Source organism: Chinchilla lanigera, unplaced genomic scaffold, assembly GCF_000276665.1.
Source record: "Chinchilla lanigera isolate Chin_1 unplaced genomic scaffold, ChiLan1.0 scaffold00030, whole genome shotgun sequence".
NCBI lineage: Eukaryota > Metazoa > Chordata > Mammalia > Rodentia > Chinchillidae > Chinchilla > Chinchilla lanigera.
In genome coordinates this window covers 13171682-13194315 of record NW_004955431.1, presented here as the reverse complement: position 1 = coordinate 13194315, position 22634 = coordinate 13171682, and the positions used below count along the sequence as shown (strand labels likewise).

The window sequence follows — 22634 nt, the reverse complement described above, 5'->3', positions numbered from 1 at the left end:
GAATTATATTTAAATGACAATTCTTTCTTACCAGGTTAGGCAATTTGTTAGATATCACTTAAAGTACTAATAGTACAGGGTAAGGTTATCATTATCAGAGAAAGCTCTTTACAAAATTTAAACTGTACAATCCTTCACCATTCTTGTTTTTTCTATGTATTTCCAGTAAAGGATCCATCTCTTACAGGTTGCTTCTCACCACATATATGCCTTTGAATTAATGAAATATCTGTGTCATATTGTCCTTTACTAAAGCACAAGAAAACTTTGTTGGATGCTATAGTAGTCATTTCTTGGTAACTTTTCAGGGCTAAAGGAATGCTTTTGACATCATTTCTTGAGTCTGTTTATATATTCTGTCTTAGATGAATATGTAAAACCAAGTCAGGAATAGTTTAGTGGCTCAGATGGAAAACTAAATTGTTATACTAGGTTTTTCACCCCTGGGGATGCATTATTTCTTCCAATAAAAGGATTAGAAATATTATGAAAATGATGTTATTTTTAAGGGCATACTTGTAGTCCAGTTTTACAAGTGAGACCAGGTGTTTCAACAACTATTAGAACTCTTCCAATGACCGTTGCATAAAGTTAACTTAAAATTTTAAAAATCTTATTAGCAGATATGTTGGTTAAATGGAAAATATTTTACTCAGTCCTTTAAGAAAAAGTGTATTAGTCTTTAAAAAAGGATTATGCTGGTTTTAGAAGGATCTTGTTCTCTCACACTTGCTGTGGAAAATGAAAATACATTTATTTGGAGTTAATCTTTGCAGTTAATATGGCCTTTATTTCAGATTTCTGAATTTTTACATAGCATATCTCACTATTTGATTGTTTTTGTTTTTATATAGATGGTTGTCAAAACTTTCATGGACATGGACCAGGACTCTGAAGAAGAAAAGGAACTTTATCTAAACCTAGCTTTACATCTTGCTTCAGATTTTTTCCTCAAGCATCCAGATAAAGATGTTCGTTTACTGGTAGCATGCTGCCTTGCTGATATTTTCAGGATTTATGCTCCTGAAGCTCCTTACACATCACCTGATAAGCTAAAGGCAAGTACTAATTTAAAGAACTGCTGAGATTATACTTTGATATGGAGAATTAAAATATTTACTTTCTTTGGCTTCTTTGATAGTAGCTGTAGCAATCTTCTGTTGAATTACTATTTTATTTTTAGCTCTTATATCATTTTTGAGGCAACTGTTTTACCTTTTGAAATCCCATATTGAAGACCATGGTCATTATGTAAAAACATTATCTAGTATAAACCTGGATTCAAGCTGTGTAAAAGATATAAAATAATTATAAGAGAGACCAGGTAGAATTTTTTGGGAAACAAAAGCAGCTAGTATAGAGGACAGTTGTTGGAACTGGTGGTTGTAATGGTGTCCAGTCTGCTCCCTGTCCTGTGGGTTTTTTTCTGTTGCTCTTTTTAAATACTTTTTAAATACTTAAATGTTAAAAAAAATGAGAGAAGTTTTGCTACTTTGAGTAAATACGTTACTATATTATAAATATTATGTGTGGTCCAAGACAGTTTCTCTTCACTCAGACAAAAAAAGAGGCCTGAAAAAGAAAGAGTGGAGCACAGGTTGGAGATGTGTGGTATAGAATGATGGTTCATAGGAAGATTATTAACCCACAGTGTGAAAGGTGGCAGTTCGTTTGTTTCATTTAACAAATGTTATTAGTTGTGGGTCAAAAACTGGACTTACAGTGATAGGGATTAAAAACAAAAAACTAGAGATGGTTCTTGGACTATGAAGTTGCTTTTTCGGTAATCGGAGTGAAGAACCTGCCACTCTATCAAGTCTGCCAAAATTCGAGTATGGAGTGCCTGCCAGCTGGGCATCTTGTTTTATATTTTCATTAGAGACAGAATCTTAAGATGAGGGAAGTGTAGAGGGCAATATTTGTCATTTAAACGTTGAACTGAATTCTAAGATTTGAGAATGGTCAGAGACTTACAGTAGACAACATGAATTGGTTATGTAGTTGTGTCCCCAGGTGCATCGATTGGTTTCTGATAGTGAACTTCTGATTTGTAAGTACTTCACTGGTTTAGGGCATGATTGTCTTTGTGTCTTTGTGTTGCTATGACTCTTCCTCACCAGGTGTCTTGTTGACGTTATCACCAAGAGGCAACGTTGCTTAAGATTGCTGCTCTACAACTTAACTTGCTTGTGGATTTCTCAGTTTATCCTGAGTAGCTAGTCATCAGTGACTTAGCTCAGGGTTTTGGGGTAATGAAGTACAGATTTGTCCTCTATAAAAGAACAGTATAGGAGAAGAATACTGAAGAGCTAAGATCAAATTAGGGTCTTTGTGGGTTATTTACTAGCTGAAAAATTTATCTTACTTTTCTGACCAATCTTTTGGTCTTATTCCCCCCTCCCCCAAGGGGTTAGTATTTTAAAAATTACTGATTTTTAAAAGGGTACTTTCTGATCTGTTTTTACTAGCATCAGATTCATATTTTTCTGTCTGTGGCTGTGTTACATATGTATAGTAGTTAACTATGTCACCGTGGCCCTCCTCTTTCTCTCCATGGTCAGTTTGTTATTGTCACCAGCAAGCCCTTTTTATATACCTGGCTTCATTTTCAGGTCAGTAATGGTTAGAGAGTTATAAATAAGTTGGCCATTGTCTTTTCTCTAATTAGAGCCAGTATGGCTGCTATTCTTTTTTAGATAGTCTCAGAAGGGTTTATTTATGGAGATTTTTTTTATTATTACTCTGAAAATAACTTTGAAGGGTCTACTTCTGATGTACTTTACTTGAAAAGCCACTCAGCATTTGCATAATGTTTCTTACCTTTAAAACATGCTTATCATCTTATAGGATAGACTTTTTTTCTCTTATTATATGCTTCCTTTGTGTAGAATAAGCTTTTATAATTTTAAGCCTTTTAAAAACTTTTTAGAAACATGTATTTTTTTCATAAAACTCATTTTAATAAAAAACTTGACTAAAAATGACATTGAGCAGACCTGTCTCTACAGCTGCAAATGGGGAGGTAGTGGTAAATCAAAAGCAAAAGATGATGGTGATGGCCTGAGAACTAGTAGTGTGGTGGGGGAGGAGGGGAGGAGAAGGTGCGTAATTACAGAGATTAGATAGGAAGCTTGGCAGGTTGACTCGTAACAGTCTTTCATAAGTTTCTAAGCTTTTGTGTGCCATCTCATCCTGTCACTTGGTAACTTTTTTTATTCCTGGGGTTTGAATCTAGGGCTTTTTGTGTGTGCTAGTTAACTGCTGTGTCATTGACCTGCCTCCTCACCCATTGTATTTTTTTACTTTATTTTATTACAGGATCTAGTAAGTTGTCAAGGCTGCCCTTGAACTTGAGATCTTCCTGCCTTAGCATTCTGAGTTGCCAGGATTATAGTCATTGGCCACCGTGCCTAGCTCACTTGGCAATTTTATTTTGGAATTTTAAGTTTCTTAACGTGTTCTTGCCAATTTGGACCACCAGTGGTACGTGCATGACTGTCCCGTCAAGCGGCTTATACTGCACCGCTGGCGGTGCAAATGAATCTGATCACTTTTATTGGTCTTTTTACTGATTTAAAAAAGCCACCTGATACGATAGTCATGCATGTGCCACTGGTGGTTCAAGCCACCAGGGAGACATAGGAATTACATGCCAGTTGTATAAACATATTAAACTATGCCTTTGCTACGTAATTAAAATGTATTTTGCTGTTCCAGTAAATTGGGCCAGTTCTAAGTTACTGCAACATTTTTTAATTCTGATTATAGTATAAAATTTAGTTGACTTGTTTTCCAGGCCTGTTTATTTAACTTGCTGTAAAATATTCCTTCCCTACTTTAAGATCATGTAAATGATTTAATGTTATCTAAAGGAGAGTAAGGTAGCAGTGGTGGTGAACATAGCGCACGCGCGGCGCAGTGGGCATGCAGAGCCCTCTGTTGGCACCTGAGCCACGCTGCTGCAGCATCACCCCAGCAGCTGAGCGGAGAACGTTCAGGTCGAACTGCAGTGTTGGCACTTTGTGATAAATGTGGGTTTTAGTTTGCAGTTTGGGCACTCAGTCTCTAGAAGCTCCCCATCACTGATATGTAGCGTTTTTCATATAAAGCTGTACTTTAAGAAATCCATCCAGTTCGTTCTTAGTTCTTTGCAGTGTAATCATGATATATATACATAAGTGCTGGATCGGCTTTTATTTTTTAATGTGTGTTTTCATTTAGCAATCATAATCTGAACAGTACTTTGTCTTTTTCTTCTAAGGATATCTTTATGTTTATAACAAGGCAGTTAAAGGGACTAGAGGATACAAAGAGTCCACAGTTCAATAGGTATTTTTATTTACTTGAGGTAAGCAGTGTATTTTATCTTGATGTGACATTTTAAACTTTTTTTTGTGCTTGCATATTTTTCAGTTGAAGTACTTAACATTTTATCTTTTGCCTGCCCCCTCTTATTTTTAGAACATTGCTTGGGTCAAGTCATATAACATATGCTTTGAGCTAGAAGACAGCAATGAAATTTTTACCCAACTATATAGAACGTTATTTTCAGTTATAAAGTAAGTTTATTTTACTAAGTATAACATGTTAAAAAATACAAAGGTAAAGGATTTTTAACTTACAAGTGAGTTCATATAAACTGGGTTTGTTATGCTAAATATTAGAGGGCTAAGAGTTATAGCATTTGTTTACTTTTATACATGTTTTTAAAACAAATGAAGTTAATTTTGTATTGTGAGGGGTTGAATATTATTTTGTAGAATAATAAAATAGGTCATTTTAAAAATTACATTATTTGCCCTTTATTTAAATTAAATATTGACTTTTTAAACATGTGGTTATTTTGAACTTTTTGTGTGTTTAAAATTACACTAAATTACTAAAATTTCAGAACAATTTGGCTTTGTAAGACAGAATTGAAGATTTAATCACTTTGGTTCTGACATTGATTAAAATTGGGAGAAAGTAATCCAGGGAGTGTAGTTTGAAACATATTTTGCATACTGTAAGATTTGGAGAATACAAGAAAGCTTTAAAATGAGTACATACAACTTCGTTATTTTTGTGTCATTTTTTTAAAGTGCACTGTTTTGCTGCTATCATCTTATGATTAAGGCCTATATATCTCCAGGATATAAATTAAATGTGTTTTGAATTTCAGCAATGGTCACAATCAGAAAGTTCATATGCATATGGTTGACCTTATGAGCTCTATTATTTGTGAAGGAGATACAGTATCTCAGGAGCTTTTGGATACAGTTTTAGTTAATCTGGTGCCTGCCCATAAGGTGAGTGTACTAAATGTTTCTAAGTACTTTCAATATTTATATCTAGATTTGTGCTTGCATTTTATCCTACTTTAGTTTTAGTGTGCTGATTAGTAGTAATACTGTTTAAAGTATAATAAGGTATGTTCAGTTATGAGTCACTCATTAAATGAGAAGAACAAGTGATTCTGCAAGAACATATCTGAATATTCAGTTTTGTGTTTCTGGTGTATTTCAGAAAATGAGTTAAAAAAGAGCTACTTTATGCAATGACATGATTTTATATGTTAAAGGATGAACCAGTTAGGGTATTAGCTGAAATACAATGATAGCATAGTGAGTGAAATTAAGAGCAGTTTTTACTAATTGGAAAACAAGGAGTATATTGATGCCAGTGTTTTTTTCTAAGTGACATTAATAAAGGTGGATGCTTTTATATTTTTTTTTGTTGCGTTTTGATTTTTGAAAATGATGGATTGTCTTAGAAGCGGTTAGAAATATGGTTCTTTGATTTAGAAGGGGCTTAGACTCTGGAAGTATACAGGAATCACTAACATAAGCTTCTGTTGGAATTTAAAAACTTTCTGCCAAAATGTAATCTTAGCCTATAGCTACATAGCATTAATATGAATACTTCAATAAAAATGACTCCATAATTCAAAATTTCAAAATTTAAAATAATCATAGCAGTGCTGAAAGTAGGCAGACACTACAAATAGTAAGATTAGACTTCAGAAGTTCAATTTAGTGTATTTATTAAATGAAATGATCGGTGCTGGCATGGTATAGGCTCTGGGCTGATACCATCTCTCCACTCCTTTGCTGTCTGGTGTCATTCCTCCTGGTGTTTAGCGGAGTGTGGCTCATCTCATCTTAACTCTACGCAGTCCTGCCTTGTTTCTGTGCTTGGTGACTACAAGAGGGCAGCTGGCGGGGAGAGAAGGCCATCCTGAGGCTTATTCAGCCACCTCTTTCATCTTGGTGCCTGCATGCAGTTAGGATCCCTGTTAGGCTTTTAATGAAAAGAACTATAGAAACTGGGTGGGGGCCGAGCATCCAGCTTCTTTGGGGGAATGACCAGGGGTACCTGTCCTGATGCCTCAGCCTCTGTGCCCTATATGCTCAGGTGTTGGGGGGCAAGGACCATGAATCCAATTGCAGGGTAACTATAGAGGAGGATTGGGCTTCTAACAGGAGATGTAGACTGCCCTAGAGGGGCACCTGATCATATTCCCAACCCTGCCATCCAGTGCTTATGGTCATGCTAACATCTCTAATAGAAAACCCTCCGAGGTGCAGGTCATGGATCCAGCTTGGGTTTTTGGATTCAGCAGTGGACCACCAGAGATGTCCCAGGTGTCATCTACCCAGTCCATTGTCATGGAAAAGACTTTGAGGGGGTAGGGGGTAGGCTTTATTTTTTGGCCTGAAAGTATAGTTCAAGGGTAGAACATTTGCATACTACGTGTGAGGCACTGGGTTTGATCCCCAACACTGCTAAAGTAATACACACTAACAGGCACTTCCTTCCTGAGGGCACTTCCCTCCTGAGTGCATGGTTTTCTTTTGTTGTACAGAGACACTTCTACAAACTAGTATTCTAAGACCCAACTCTTGTGAGTACAGTAGTTGGAATCTTATCACCAACTAGTACTTGTAATTCTGTCCTATGCTTAGTATGTTTAGCTTAGACTGGAACTTTTCCAGGTAAAAAAGTTGTATAGCCCTGGGATAGTTTCAGCTCTTTGTAGGTTAGTGAATGTTTATGGTCTGAATAAACATTCTAATAAAGTTTTAAGAAAATCATAAATTTACTTAAATGGATTAAAAAGTAAAATGCTTACATGTATTAATCATAAAAATAAAAATCCCACTAGACATATGAAAGGAGAACTTTTTCATAGAAGGAAAACTTAGGAGGAAATCTTAATAGAAGTGAAAAATGGCCACTGAAACTACAATCTTGATTAGATTATATATGGACATATTTTGAGAGCTGGGAGATGGATCTGAGGAAGTTGTAATAGACTGAGAATGGTAGAAAAAACATGAAAGATATGGTCCAGTAAGTTTAGTGGTAGAGGTGATACTCAATAAAAATTAGCTTGAAGTCCTCCAGAACTAGTGGAAAGGAAAGCATGCCTTTGTGGCTTAGAAAGAAAGAAAAAGTATCATGAACAGAGTAAAAAATAAATCTTTGTCCAGGCACATCCTGGAAAAAATGAGGAGCATCCAAACAGGAATAATATATAAAACATGCAGAATGAAAAAGTATAGCTTTTAAAAGGAAATGAAAGATAAACTGATGGCTACTTTCTTTACTGGGTGGATGCTGGATAATAGTGGAAATATATTCTCAACATGGTAACAAAAAATAATCAGCAACCTACAGTTCCATATCTAGTTAAATGAGGACATCACATAATTACAAGTAAGTCCTTCCTGAAAGAACTATTATATGAGTACTTTACAGTGAAGAAAATTTAATTTTAAAGTGTTACTTAACAAGTAGTGATGAACAAGAAGTGCTCTTAATAAAGGACTGATACATAAAACAAAAACAGTACTAGTAATAATTAGTGATTAATTAAAGGAGTATTAGCAAATTGGCCCTAAACCACTGGATGCAAATAATACATAAGATAGAGCGTTTAATGCATGATACGATCTTGTTGGTGGTCAGGAAAGTTTAGATGTATTGATTCGCTTTGAATTTTTTTTTTTTTTTTTAAAGATAAGATCTCGCTGTGTAATCCAAGCTGGCCTTGAACTCATTATGTACCTCAGGCTGGTCTCAAACTCTCAGCAGTCCGAGTGCTGGGATTACAAATGTGTGCCACCACGGCTGGCAGCTTTGAACTTTAAATGAAGTATATTCCTCTTAAAATATTAAGGATTATAAAAAAAACAAGTGGTAGTGCATTCCTGTAATCCCAGCACTTGGGAAGCTGAGGCAGGAGGATCACTGAGAGTTCAAGTCCAGCCTGAACTATATAGCAAGACCTCATCTCAAAAATACAAAAACAAAACAAAACGGGGGTATGTCTAAATTTACTGTGTATATTTAATAACACAAGTAGTGAGATTGGTTTGAAGATAAGCTAGCTGTTTGATAATAATAAGAGAAACAGCTAAAATATAGCCATGGAAATTTGGATGTGAAGAGTTAGTATCTTGCCAGACAAATGTAAATCAAAATAAAACTGAAGTAGCTTGTATTAATATTTTAGATAGTAATTTTTACTAGATAAAAAAATGCTTTACTAATAAGAGGTTTAATTAGGAATATTTTTAAACTGGTATACATAAACATGCAGATATATGAGGCATAAATTGGGAGAATTATGAAGATAAACAAATCCATAACTTTGTGATCATTTTAGCATGCTTCCCAGTGATTATAAACCAGGTAGACCAAGAATGTATAGGAATATTGTGAATTTGAAACATAAAACTGCAGTAACATAATTTGACAAAACATTTTAATGGCAGTTTAGAAATGATCACTGAAATGCTATATATTAAAATTTGTGGCATGCAGGTCAAACAATTTTTATTTTTTATTTTTTTTTTTGTTTTTGGTTTTTTTTCTGGTACCGGGAATCGAACTCACGACCTTGCACTTGCCAGGCAGGCACTGTGCTGCTGAGCTAAATCCCCAGCCCCCAGGGCAAATACTTTTTAAATGTTATTTTGTAACCAGGTATTCAATTTGAGAAGTTACAAAACATTAACAGGATTTAAAAAAAAAGTATATAAGAGGAAACAAACCAGAGAGCAGAAATGGATCAAACAGAAAATGTAATGATACTCCATGGAAACCTTAAATTGGAAATTTGAGAAATATATTCAGTAGGTAGACACTTGGTATATTAAATCACAGAAAGGGAGATGATACCAATATACAGTTTGAGAATGCGATGAAGAACAGCATACATGAAGATAATTCCAATAATATTTCATACCAACATTTAAATTAGACCAGATAAATCTATCGACATAAAACTTGCCTAGTTTGTCTTGAGAAGAAAAATCTTGGATCGCTTTAACCAATTAAAAAGATGTTCTGCCTCCCCAAACAGAAGCCGCCACAGTAGCAGCAGTGGAACTCTGCTCGTAAACAATGAAAGAATCCGGGGGTTCTGTGGGTGAGTTAGGTGGCAAACAGTTTTAATATTCAGCAAAATTTGAGCTTATAGAAGAGGGGGAGATAACCCACAATTCATTTTATGAATAGAGCACATGCTTCCTAACAAAAACTGACAAAAACCAGTCCCAGAAGGGAGGTAGTTTATGAATACAGTCATATAAATTCAGTATAAAACAATTGTAGCTCCCGGAATGATTGAAAATAATACCGATAACGATCAAATTGGTTTAATGTCATGTTTACAGTGGTGGATTGGCACGAGAAAGGTGTTAGGACTAGACTAAGATAGTTGTCTAAAGAAACAGACCAAAAAGAAGTCTTTCAGTAAATAGAGAAGAAAACTGGAAAAATTCAGTATAATTTGGGATAAAAACTCTCAGCAATTTTGAAATAGGAACTTCGTTAAACTTAATAAGGATATCTGGACACTAGGTGAAATATTGAAACATTCTCTTCGAAGTTAGGAAGATTAGAAAAGTGTTGTTTTTATTGAGGAAAAATCCCAAATACGCTGTTTCTAATCAGCATTATACTAGGAATATTAACCCTTCAAAACCTAGTTGGTGTTCCAGTTTTCATTACACTCATAAGAGTAGACCATAATAAAATTTTTCTTTTCAAATTCTTGTTCCTTCAGTTTTTATAGGTAACGTATGAATTTCATGCAAAAATTAAAAAAAAATTGCAACCTTTGGCATAAATAAGTTAGTATGATGAAACAAGACAGGTTTTACAAAGTTAAAATAAAACTGATTATTTGTTGATTATATGATTTGGCAGAAAACAAAGCAGTATGCACATAAATTTTTTGAATAGATGGAAAAATCAGTAAAATTGCTAGGTCATTATAAAAATCTTTAAACAACATTAAAAAGTTTTCATTTTTAGTTTTAAAAAGGACACAACATACTTAGAAATTTAACACATGCACATGACTTTTTAAAAAATGGTTTTAGTTGATTGAAAGACATAATAGAAAATGTAACATGTTGAGAGAGTTGGTATGGAGTGAGACTCAGTATCCTAATGATGCCAGGTTTTGGCATACAGATTGATCAAGATAGTATGTGTAGTTTGACAAACAATCTAAAATTCACAAGGAACACAAAATGGTCAGTAGTAGCCAAACATTTTGAAAAAAATGGAAAAGTGGACACGACTTTTCTTTTTATATGACCTTTGGACTCTGACCAGGCAAAAATGAACAAACTTACGGGAGTCATGGCTAATTTATAAATGACATGCATAGGTATGTAGAAGTTGAGAGAGTATTATAAGTCGTTAGAGGGAATACTGGACCACTTAAACAGTGCTTTTAAGGCAGTTGGCTACTCACATGAAAAATGAAATTGTTACTTCATACTGTACATGAAAATAGATTACAGTTGGAATAAAGATCTAAATTTGAAAATTCAAAATTTTATTTGGAAATAAAACATCTTAGTAACCTCATTGTTGAAATATATTTCTTAAAAGATATAGAAGACATAAAGCATGTAAAAGACTAATATATTTGATTTCATTAAAGTTAAAAACTTTTACCTGCATTTAGATATATACATTGTGAAAAGACAAAGGATAGCTTAAGATATGTTCTATGTGTAACTAATTGGCAGAGGTTTATTAGTGTGTAGCAGTGGTGGTGAACCTATGGCATGTATGCTGCAGGAGGCTTTTTGTATCATTAAAAGCTCTTAGGGCATTGAACTCACTGTGTAGCCCAGGCTGGCCTCAAATTCATGACAATCCCCCTGCCTCAGCCTCCTGAGTGCTAGGATTACAGCCATGCACCACAGTGCCCAGTCTTTATAGCAAAATACTAAACATCAGTTAGAAATGAAGTAATACAGTACAGATACCAAGGCAAGAATGTCTGAAATATGTGAGTAAAGATTGTGGATTTAAGGTTATATATGCACTGATCCTGTCCTGGAATGCTTAGCTCCTAGAAGTGATTCCACTTTGGACTTTCAGTCTTTCTGTCATCAGAATCTCTCAGAAACACATTTTAAGGTACTCTTTTGGGTACTTTATGCTTTACTATATGTTGTGTTCCTTGTGTCCCTGAACTTACCTATACGCTCAGTACCTTTGATTTTCTGTAGCTGTCTAAAGCCCTACTGCTCTTCCTCTTCTTCTGGCTCCCCAGTGCGGCCCACAGTGGAGTCCAGTTTATCCTCTGAGGAGGTTTTGCTGCGTCTGGACCTGGCTGGTTACAACCTGTATTTGTACTAAACTGATTTGAGTTTGGGATTAGATTTAGAGTGACATCTCTTTAGTGACTAAATATTTATTAAACATTTTTGTGTTTTGCATTACATTATGAACATTTTCAAGAATATAATTATTCTTGCTTGGAAGGGATTATGTGAAGTAGTAGGCCAGATTTTCTGATGAAGAAAAATGACAGTGCTTTCTTTTATAGATAGTAGTTTCTCATTCATTTCCTCAAGACTAGCCTTTGAATGCAGATACATTTTGAAGGCAGAGCTCAGTGGCGAGCACTGTTGTAGCATGTGTGAGGTCCTAGGTTTGATTCCCAGTACTGCAAAAAACCAAACGAGCAAAACAGGTTTTTTATTTATATATATATATGTATATATATGTATATATATGTATATATATTATAGACATTGTTTATGTTTTTCAGAATTTAAATAAGCAAGCATATGATTTGGCAAAGGCTTTGCTGAAGAGGACAGCTCAAGCTATTGAACCGTATATCACCAATGTAAGTCTTACTTTTAATTGCTTGTAAGAATGAGTAAATCAAAATTTAAACACTGTTAGATGCAAAATTTCAGCAAGTAGTGTTTACTTTTAAAATGTATTTTTAAACTATTAAGTAGTGTGTTTTCTTTTTTTCCTTACAATTATTCTTGGTTAATATTTTTTGGAAGCTTATCTCATCTTGTTTGTTCATTTTGCTTCTTTCAAATTGCTTAGGAGTTAAAACAGCTCGTATTTTGGTTAGGAAGATACACTGTTTGTCGTGTTAAAGTGTAGTTTGATAAAACATGGACTGTATCAGTATTCAGAGAAGTTGTTCACAGCTTTTTGGAGATAAAGTGGATTTGTCCAACAAGACAATATGAACTAATAGCAAAATAGATGATATGCACTAATAGCAGAACTAACAGCAAATAGAAATTGAAGGCAAGTATGACTGGCACTAGCAATTTGGTCAGAGTTGCTTCTCTATTGCTGTCACATGCAGAGGAAATACATAAATTTATGTTTTTGAGAAGGAGGGAAGATTGTAATGGAATGAACCCTTTGAGTATCACCCCACTTCTATGTATAGTTTTTACATATTTATTTTAGAAGAAGTTAATTTTATCCGTTTGATTCAGTGGTAGAAGTTTATGGTATTTGGTAGGCTTTATTTTTTCTTTACAGTTCCGTTGAACTCTCCAGGTGGTGCTCTCCAGGTGGTACCATTCATACTGTATTCTGTGAATGATGCCTCCTGGATCACAGGTCTAGCATATAGTGTTCGTGGTGGTCCCTCGAATTGTTTGACAGATCTTTCTACCTGCTTTCTGCTTTCACCCACCCCTAAACAGGTAAAGGATGTAAAAAAAAACGAGTCCTTTTGTAATTATTTACGTATTCTTCTGTAAACTGTTGAAAAAGATTTTTTCTTGGATGGATACCACAATTTAAAGTCAGGATATGAAAGCGATCATGAAAAGATGTTACTTTGAAAAGTAACACATTTTCTTCTTTTTTTTGTCTCTTTGAGACAGGGTTTCACTGTGCAGTTCAGGCTGGCCACGAGCTCACTTTGTAGCCCAGGCTGGTCTTGAACTTGCAACGATACTCCTGCCTCAGCCTCCCAAGTGCTGGGATTACAGGCGTGAGCCAGTGACACGTTTTCTAAAGTAGTACCTTGATAAATTCTGGCTTTTGTTTCTGGCACGTAATAATTTGGACAGATAAAATTTTATTTGTAAGGGAACTGTTTTGAAAGATGAACTTTCAGAAGCTGTAGAATCAAGTTTTATGATCTGTCCTATTGCAAAATTTGACAGAGAATTCCAAATACTGGTTTTTACAGTTTTTTGAGTGTTGGCTATTGGTTGAATTGAGTACCTTGTCTTTTCCTTGCTTCTTGTGCCCCTGAATATTGAGTTCCATGACCTCATGGAACTCCTTAAGTGTGTAGAGCACACTTAAGTGAGCTCATTCTGTTACTCTTTGTTTAAACCAATCCTGTCAAGCGAGATATTTTTTAGGGGAACACTTACTTTATTTTGATGACGTTTTCTGGCATAAAGGTAAGGACATAATAAATATTTGAGTGGGATAATTAAGGAAAAGTGAATAAAATGATGATATTTATTTGGACTTATGTGATTAGATTCATTATCCTTCCAATTTGGGGGTATACGTGAAACTATTTATAATACAAGTTAAAGAGAGAAGAAGGGCCCAAGGAAACACTTCGAGCAATTGCAGCTAAGTCAGTTTATAAACATTTCTCTATCACTTATGCCTGCTGTTCTTCTCTACGGAATTTCTTGTTATATCCTCTATCAGAAGGTGAAGGGCTAGGGCCAGGGGACTTAGTAAAGTGATTCTAGCACTTTCTCAATTATATATTTATTTCTAGTAACGTGTCCACTTTTTTCTTTTGTCTCTCTGTTTTCTTGTCCTGTTCTGAGGTTGTCTTAAGAAGTCAGTGAGGATTATTTCCCCCTCCTCCAAGTTCCTTACAAGTCTTACTGCCTTTTGACTTTAAACCTGTATAATTTCATTTAAAAATCACTCTTTAGTGAACTTAATTGTCCTGTAGCAGTATAAAATTAGTAATGTTAGAAATCATTTCTCAACTGAGCATGGTGGCACATTCCTGTAATCCCAGCCCTCAGGAAGCCCAGGCAGGAGAATTGTCCTCAGTTTGAGGCCATGCTGGTCTGCATAGTGAGTTCAAGGCCAGCCTCAACTACAGAGCAAAATACTGTCTCAAGACACTCTCCCTGCTACCCTCCAGGAAATCATTATCAGCTCTTTTGGATTTATGGATGGCATAGCTATTGTTCATTTACTTCCCTTGCATAGAATTAGCAAGAAGTAATAAGATGCTGAGGTAATAGTAATCTCACTTTTTTTCCTACTTGTTTTGACTCTTGTACCTGGAGAACCTGGAATTTTGATTTCTATAGGCAGGACAACCAACGTGTTCCCAGCCCCAGAAAGAAGAGAATGAATTGGCTTTTTCTTTGCTTTTTGTATCATCCATTTTGCTATTGGTTCATATTGTCTTGTTGCACATATGCTTGTGTCATGCCTGTATGTGAGTCTCCAGTGCCTGACTTGATGCCTGGCAATTAGTGGTCATATAATAAATGATGAGCACGATGGTATTTTCCTCCACATTAGCTAGTTGTAGAGGTGATAGCTGTACTACCCCAGTCCCTTGGATAATGCCTGCCCACATTATGAGCAGTCTTCCCCACTCGCTCCTGGATTCAGTCTTCTGTGGAAACGTTCTTGAAGACATACTCAGAAATAATTCTTTGACGTTGCCCAAGTATCCAAATTAACATCTAAAATGAGTTATCAAAGATGATATAATAAATGTAATGGGAATAAAATACATTTGGTAGGAGCTTTATTGATATGTTAATTGATGAGCCAGTAGAGATGATCTTTTTCATTGTATATAAGACGCATTCCATGTTTTATCTGTTCATATTTATATAGCATTTTCCCACCCATTAGAAAATGTTTTGATATGTAAAGTTTGACTTTGAATAAAATAATGAAGAACTTAATTGAATAATAATTAAGACTTGAGGAAATTCATTTTAGCTATGGTGTTTCTACTAATGTTAAAGTTTCTTTTTCTTCTGAAGTTTTTTAATCAGGTTCTCATGCTTGGGAAAACATCTATCAGCGATTTGTCAGAGCATGTCTTTGACTTAATTTTGGAGCTCTACAATATTGATAGTCATTTGCTGCTCTCTGTTTTACCACAGCTTGAGTTCAAATTAAAGGTAACTATTATAAAAATAATATGATTCTATCCGCCAGGTTAGCAAATATAAATATAAAACTATTGACCATTGCTCACCCATATTTACCGTAAGGTAAATAATATACAGTAGGGTAGCATTCTGACTTCCTCAGAGTTATTTTCCTGGCTTCTGCTGAAACTATAACCCAAATACTGAAAAGATTGAGCCTATATGTAAGAAATGAATTGGGGTCAAGAGAAACATGCCGGTCAATAATTTAGGTACAAATTTGCTTTCTCGTTTATTCTAGCAGACCCTAAGTTGTGAATACCTGTAACCATCTGAGTAGGTTTCCACAGGCCAAGTCTTAGACATTCTATGAATCATGACCCTTGAGTGCACAGATTTCAGTTTACTGTAAAGTAATGGGTCATTATGGATATTTTTAAATGGTCCCTTTAGAAATCTTGCTTAGTTCAGACAAAACAGTTTTTTTTATCTAGTCCTTAATTGGGTAGGGAAGTCATTAGTAATGACAAAATTTTTCCTTTAAGGAATTTTGCAAGTAAACCGAGCATTTATATGATAAAAAGACATAGAAATGGTCTGATATAGTTGCTTTAAAATTATTCTTTTAAACTGTCCAGTTAACCACAGAATCATCTAAATTAAAAGGTTATGGCTTCAAGAAAAAAGTGATATATTTGTCAGATTGCTCAGAATGATGGCATTTCATAGACATGGGGTTATGACCTATGCTTTTGTTTTGATGAATGTTTAAAAACAAAACAAAAACATTTACATACGGGTTTTATTTATACACACAAACAAATGAAAAAACTCAGAATTGTTACTGGGGTTCTGGGGTGCTTTGGGCCCTTTTCCAGAGATCTTTCCAGGTTCTTGTTATGCTGAGCAAAGAACTGGACAAGAAACATACAAGAGGTTTTATGTTTATTAAAGACAGGGAAAGAAATACGTTCTGCAGAGTGAGTGGGGCCGATTAAAGGTAGAAAAAGTACAGAGTGAGAGTGGGCCACCAACAGAGCTCACAGTGGTGGCTGCATTTTAGTTCTGAGAGTAATTTTGACTGAAGGTACAGGTGGGAGTGTATTACTGTTATTGATCATATGCTTGTGTCATGCCTGTATGTGAATCTCCAGTGCCTGACTTGATGCCTGGATTAGTAGGCACATAATAAATGATGAGCATGATGGTATTTTCCTCCACATTAGCTAGTTGTAGAGGTCATAGCTATACACTGAGCTTATATTAATAGTTACTATCCATAAAGTGTGAAATTTTTCTCATATTCATATTATCTCCCAGGTACTACGTTACTTTCTTAAATTGAAAACTTGTCTATTTTTCACATAGGCTTTGAAATTTCTTGGTAGAATGTTCCTGTTGCTTTGACATTGAATTATGCTGTAAAAGTGTTTTATTTGAAGACCTAGGAAATACATTTTTCTTTCAAATCATTACAGGAAAATTAAATAAAACTCAATTATTATTAATCTTTGATGGATCCCAGTATACTACCTAGAAAAGTTCTTATGATTTCCATGTAATATTTATTTCTAAAAATTTTAATTTGTCTCTTTTAAAACCGAAATTAAAAAATATTCACATTGCTAGTATGATATTCTAAACAACCGTTAAATAATTACTCTTCTTTTAGTTTGGAGTATATTTTTGGTGTGTTTCCTAAGTAAGTTACTTGATTAATTGGTCTCCTGCCCCTTTTTAAATATAGTTAGCGATTTTTATGAGACAAAATAGTCACAGTTCTAATAATTTGTTGATTTTCCTGATTTTCTCTAGTGAAAGTATGGAATAAATGCCATATGCATTTTCCTACACACTATGAAAAATATAAAATTAAAGAAATTATCATCCTTGCTTTCAGCCAACTTAATATCTAGTGTGGGAGGAAGAGGGAAAAAACAGATCTAATAAGAGGCCAGATATTATAAGCGTCATAAAGATACAGCTGCATACCATTGAAGGAAAGGCATCAGCATGCAGAAGCATATAGAGGTAGGAAGATGCTGGCTCAGTCTGGAACATGAGGAATTATAGTTGGAAGGTAACATAAAAGTAAATCTAAATCATTGTTGATTGCACATTAGAATCTTCACTTGCGGAGCCTTACTAGATTTCCAGGTTAAGCCAGGCCAGTTGAATCAAAATTTCTGAGAGTAAAGTCTAGGCATTTAGCTTGATGGACTTCTTACTTTGAAGCCTTAGAAGTGATTGTAATGTAAAGCTGGGGCTGAGAATTATTAATTTAGAGAAGTAAAAAGATGACATAGGTCTTGTTGTTGGGGCTTTTTTTTTTTGTTTTGTTTTTTTTTGTTTTTTTCTCTGGTACCGGTAACCGAACTCACGACCTTGCGCTTGCCAGGCAGGCGCTTTGCCACTGAGCTAAATCCCCAGCCCCTGTTGGGGCTTTTGAATGCTAGGTTGAGGTATTGGTTAAAAAAATTGTATAGGGGCAGAAATTGTGTAGTACTTTGAATGTTAGTGCTGTTTGATAGACCTAATTGCCACACTTTTATGTTCAAGACTAGTATTGTGACTTGCTCATTCGTTTAGCCATTGTGTAATTTGGTGGTGGTACCAAAATCAACAATACAATTGATTTTTCATTGCCAGAGTGCCTGCAATACAGGATATAAAAACAAATTCTAATTTTTGAATATGTAGGGCTTCATTAGGCTGTTGAATTTCATTTAGGAATCTGTGAGACATTTCTGTAAAGAACACAAAATGAATAGTCATGCAGAGTTACCTGTTCAGTGTAGGCTGGCTTTTACTACTTTTATTAAAAACCAGTTTTTCAAGGTCCTTTAGTAGGTTTTTGAGATTGACTCTGAATAGATGTAAACTTCATTTGTGGGAGGACCCTCTAACATTTGATCAGACATTTAATCATAGATGTATTTTTATGTATAAAGTACTGCTTTAATGTAATTTGAAATGATTATAACATTTATGATGACATTTAATTTTGTGAAAATTATAGTGAGCGTTTTTATGTAATTTTCCATTTGGAGTTCGTGAAAGATTTTCTGTGGAGGATAAGGAAACTCATGGGATGGGCCATATTCTGAATATGATACTTGGCTTTTAAACTGGTGTTTTTTTTTGTTGTTATTTTTAGAGCAATGATAATGAAGAACGACTTCAAGTTGTTAAACTGCTGGCAAAAATGTTTGGGGCAAAGGATTCAGAATTGGCTTCTCAAAACAAGCCACTTTGGCAGTGCTACTTGGGCAGGTATATGATTTTGGTTTCCTGGATAAAAGCAATATATGTTTATATCTACTTGCATTTTAAAAAAATGCTATCCATATGCTTTCTTCTCCAAAGTCGTATAAATGAAGGATATATTGAAATTTTGAGTGTTGATGATTTAGTTTCATCTTACTTTGTTTTCACTTTTTTTAAAAATGACACACGTTAAAAGCTATCTCACAGAGGATTATAATCATAAAACTAAAATTTATTATTTCAAGCAATAATGAATTCTAACTGAAAAATGCCTCTCTGGGAGATGTAGCCCCTCCACAAAAAAAAATTACATTTAATTAGATTATTTGGAGATATTGAAAAGCTAAAGATATTAACAGAATAAGTAAGTAAATTACTTTCTCCTTCCAACTTCCCATTCTGTATTTCTTACAGGAAATAATGACCTGGCTTCCTCATATCCTCTCAGCATTCCACAAAACACTTGAGTTGGTTTCAAACTGCATTTTGAGTGATTATATCATTTTTCTGTAGGAGGAGTTAATTTCTAAGGAAATTCCTGACATTGAAAATATAGAATAAAATACTATGAATGCCTTGTCTAAAAGTTATTTTGAGAATAAAAAAGGATTTATATTCTCTGAAATTATTTTCATAACAAATAGTTAAGATTTAAAGAGTCAGATTCTATTTTCTTTTGTGTTGTAGTATTTGTATTTGTATCACTTTTCTTCCCTTTTTAATAACAGAACTGGCAGTGATTGTAAATAATCTTTTTTTTGTTCTTTTTTTGATTTGTTAAATTAGGGTATAAGCCTTTGTAAGCGCTTATTGGGTTCTAAATTCTTAATCTGATTTCTTAGGGTTTATTTAGCTCAATGATAATGTCTAGTGAGAAAGTTAAGCTAATAAATATTAGCCCATTGTCATTTTGAGTTTGATTTCTGTATTTTTAGAATTTTAAATAGAGAGTTCCTAAACAGTAGGGCACAGTGTTTTACCAGTTTATATTATACAACTCAATTTCAAGTCCATTGTATTAAATTTTTGAAATAACAGTGTACACTTTTAAAAAAGTTTTTTTATATATTTTTTTAACAGTATATACTTTTGTGTGTTTTTTCGTTGTTCTTTGAGACAGGGTCTCTCTATGTAGTTTAGCCTGGCCTCGAACTCGTTATGTAGCCCAGGTTGGCCTTGAATTCACGGTGATCCTCCTGTCTTAGCCTCTTGAGTGATGGGATTTTGTCTGCTACCATACCTGGCAAACAGTATACTTTCACTGTATGGTGATATATCACATAATGGAAATACATTCTGAGAAATGCATCCTTATGTGGTTTTGTTTTGAGAATGTCATAGTGTGTATTTATACAAACTAAGACAGCTATAAACTAGACAGTAGGAGTTTTTAAGCCCGATTTTAATCTTTCTTTAATTTTTTTTTTTTTTTTTTTTTAGTACTGGGAATTGAACTCATGACCTCGCGCTTGCCAGGCTGGTGCTATGCCACTGAGGTGTATCCCTGGCCCTCCATTTTAATCTTAAAGGGCTACAGTTGTATATGTGACCTGACAGTAATGGAAATGTTTTTATGTGGTACATGGCTATATAAACATCTACTGTATTTTAAAATTAGGACTTAGGTTTTCACAGGAGGAAAATCCTAATGTAAACTTAGGTCACCTTTCTATTACATTATAATTATTCCTTTTGATACTAATGATGTAAAACTCGTACAGTGTTAAATATTAACCAAATTTTGCGCTCTGGGTATAGTTTCAGAGAGGCTTGCCTAGCATGCACAAGGCCCTGGGTTTGATTTCTGGCAACACACACGCACGCGCGCACACACACACACACACACACTAAATTGACAAGTGTGTTTTAGACGACCTTTTATATTTATGACTATAAGCTATCTGTTTAGTTGTAAAATGATAAGCCATAACAGGAATTTAAACTTGGATTTGAAGCACTCGGGAAGCTATATGGACCCATAGGCTATTTTTCTAACGCTATTTTTTGGTGTAGAGGGGACTGTATTTCATAGAACAAATACTTTTTTCTAGTAAGAACCTTTTTTGAGCTGAGTGTAGTGGGGTACACCTATAATCCCAGCTACTCAGAAGGTTGCGGCAGGAGAGTTGCAAGTTTAAAATCCCCCTGGGAAACATATAATACTCTCATCCTTTCCAAACCCTTCCAAAAAAGAAGAAAAAAGGCTCAGGATAATACTTAGTGCTACACTAGTGTACTATTTGATCACCTACCTAGTATGTGCAAGGCACTGAGTTCAAGCTTTAGTACCAAAAAAGAAATAAAACTCCTTTGAATTATTTGGTGCTGATTTTGAAGACATTGTTTTCTACATTTATATATATACTGAATTTTTTTCTATGATGTTGGGTGATACAAGATTTTGGAGTCTTTTGATTTTATAGAATTAAGACAAGAAGATAATGAAAAATACTGGTTTCACTTTAATGTTGACGTGTAAATTAAAAAAAAATCATTATTTTGAATTCCATGATGAATTGATGTATGTAGACTTGGAGGATCAATGGTATGGCTGAGAAGTGACTGCCATCATGTGCTTCCTGATGGAGGAACACAGCACCATCTTTATATAAACAAATCTTGTTAAAAATTGAATCTGAATCTGACCATTTCTCCAGATCTGAGTACCAAGGTCTAAGATGTAGGAACAGGAGGAGTCTGTGCACCAACATCGAAGTGGTTGGGTTAGCCAAGTGTAACGTCTGTGGTGCGCGTGCGCGTGTGCATGCAAACCTCCCCCACCTCCTTGCGCCGAAAAGTGTAGAGGATAAAAGAGAGTCAGAAGTATAAGCTGAAAAGAAACCTGAATGGCATGTTAATCAGTGAGTTTTAATTTTTAAAAAATCTGTAAATATTTACAGAACCAGTGTAAAAATTGGCTTTTCTGTAAGTGGAAATGTTACAATTGTGTGATTACTAAATAGTAATTTTGAGATATAGTTTGGGCAGAATCATGTGAGATAAAAAGTAACACAGGGCTTACTGTGAGATTTGCCATACCGTTGTGAATGTCCTGTATTGAAATACTTTGAGGAAAAGTTTTCTTTCAAAAATGCTATGAGATTTATATAACGTTTTTCTAAACTATATATACACACACATAAACTTCCATAAGCAGATATATTTGAAAGTGTAATATTTATAGGAAAATTTTCCTATTCTGATTGTTACATCTGAGCCAAATGTGTATTTTTTAAACAGACTCCTTAAAATAATTTGGTTCTCACAGGAAATCGCCCTGTTTTTTATGTTTCCTATATAAATTGTTTCTCTTTGATGAAGAAGTATAAACTGAGTACAGATTGAGCAGCCTGTCTCTTTATTTTGAAGACCACTCTGTGCCTTTATATCTTACCAGGTTTAATGATATCCATGTGCCAATTCGCCTGGAATGTGTGAAGTTTGCTAGCCATTGTCTCATGAATCATCCTGATTTAGCAAAGGATTTAACAGGTATTGTATACATATCACAGCAAATATTCCTAGATGCTGTTCAGTGAAAGAAAGAAAATAATGAATTTTATAGGGGGAAAATTGTTTTGTCGTGATAGGTGGTCTTATTTTGAGTTATCACAATGAAAATTGATTTATGAATTGATTTATGATTTATGAAGAATTTTATAGTACATGTCCTTTACAGGCTAGAAACATCTATAAAAAGATGGAGTCTTCATGAACAGTACCTCTTCTGGTTCCATCTGAATTTTAGGATTGTTTTCTCTAGTTCTGTGAAAAAATGCTATTGGTATTTTGATTGGCATTGCATTAAATCTCTGTATCAGTTTTAAAGTAGGCCTTTTTGTTGTTGTTATTGTTGTTTTGTTTCTGCTTGCCAGGCAAGTGCTGTGTGCTGAGCTATATCCCTGGCCCAAAGTAGGCCATTTTTGACAATACTGGTTCTGCCTACCCAGGAACAGGGGTTGCCTTCCCCTCCCCTCC

The 22634-nt window shown here is 34.6% G+C and overlaps 1 protein-coding gene across 5 annotated transcripts in view; it reads left to right on the top strand.

Annotated features, from left to right (window-relative positions):
* Pds5b (PDS5 cohesin associated factor B) overlaps window positions 1–22634 on the top strand; it is a 185452-nt gene that overhangs the window by 74365 nt on the left and 88453 nt on the right. For all 5 annotated transcript variants that reach the window (XM_005387709.2, XM_005387707.2, XM_005387710.2 and 2 more), the window contains exons 3-10: window positions 855–1058; window positions 4262–4348; window positions 4462–4559; window positions 5162–5288; window positions 12068–12148; window positions 15279–15419; window positions 18547–18662; window positions 22054–22148. In XM_005387709.2, coding sequence (XP_005387766.1) covers window positions 855–1058; window positions 4262–4348; window positions 4462–4559; window positions 5162–5288; window positions 12068–12148; window positions 15279–15419; window positions 18547–18662; window positions 22054–22148 — 949 coding nt within the window. The remainder of the gene's footprint in view (window positions 1–854; window positions 1059–4261; window positions 4349–4461; window positions 4560–5161; window positions 5289–12067; window positions 12149–15278; window positions 15420–18546; window positions 18663–22053; window positions 22149–22634) is intronic.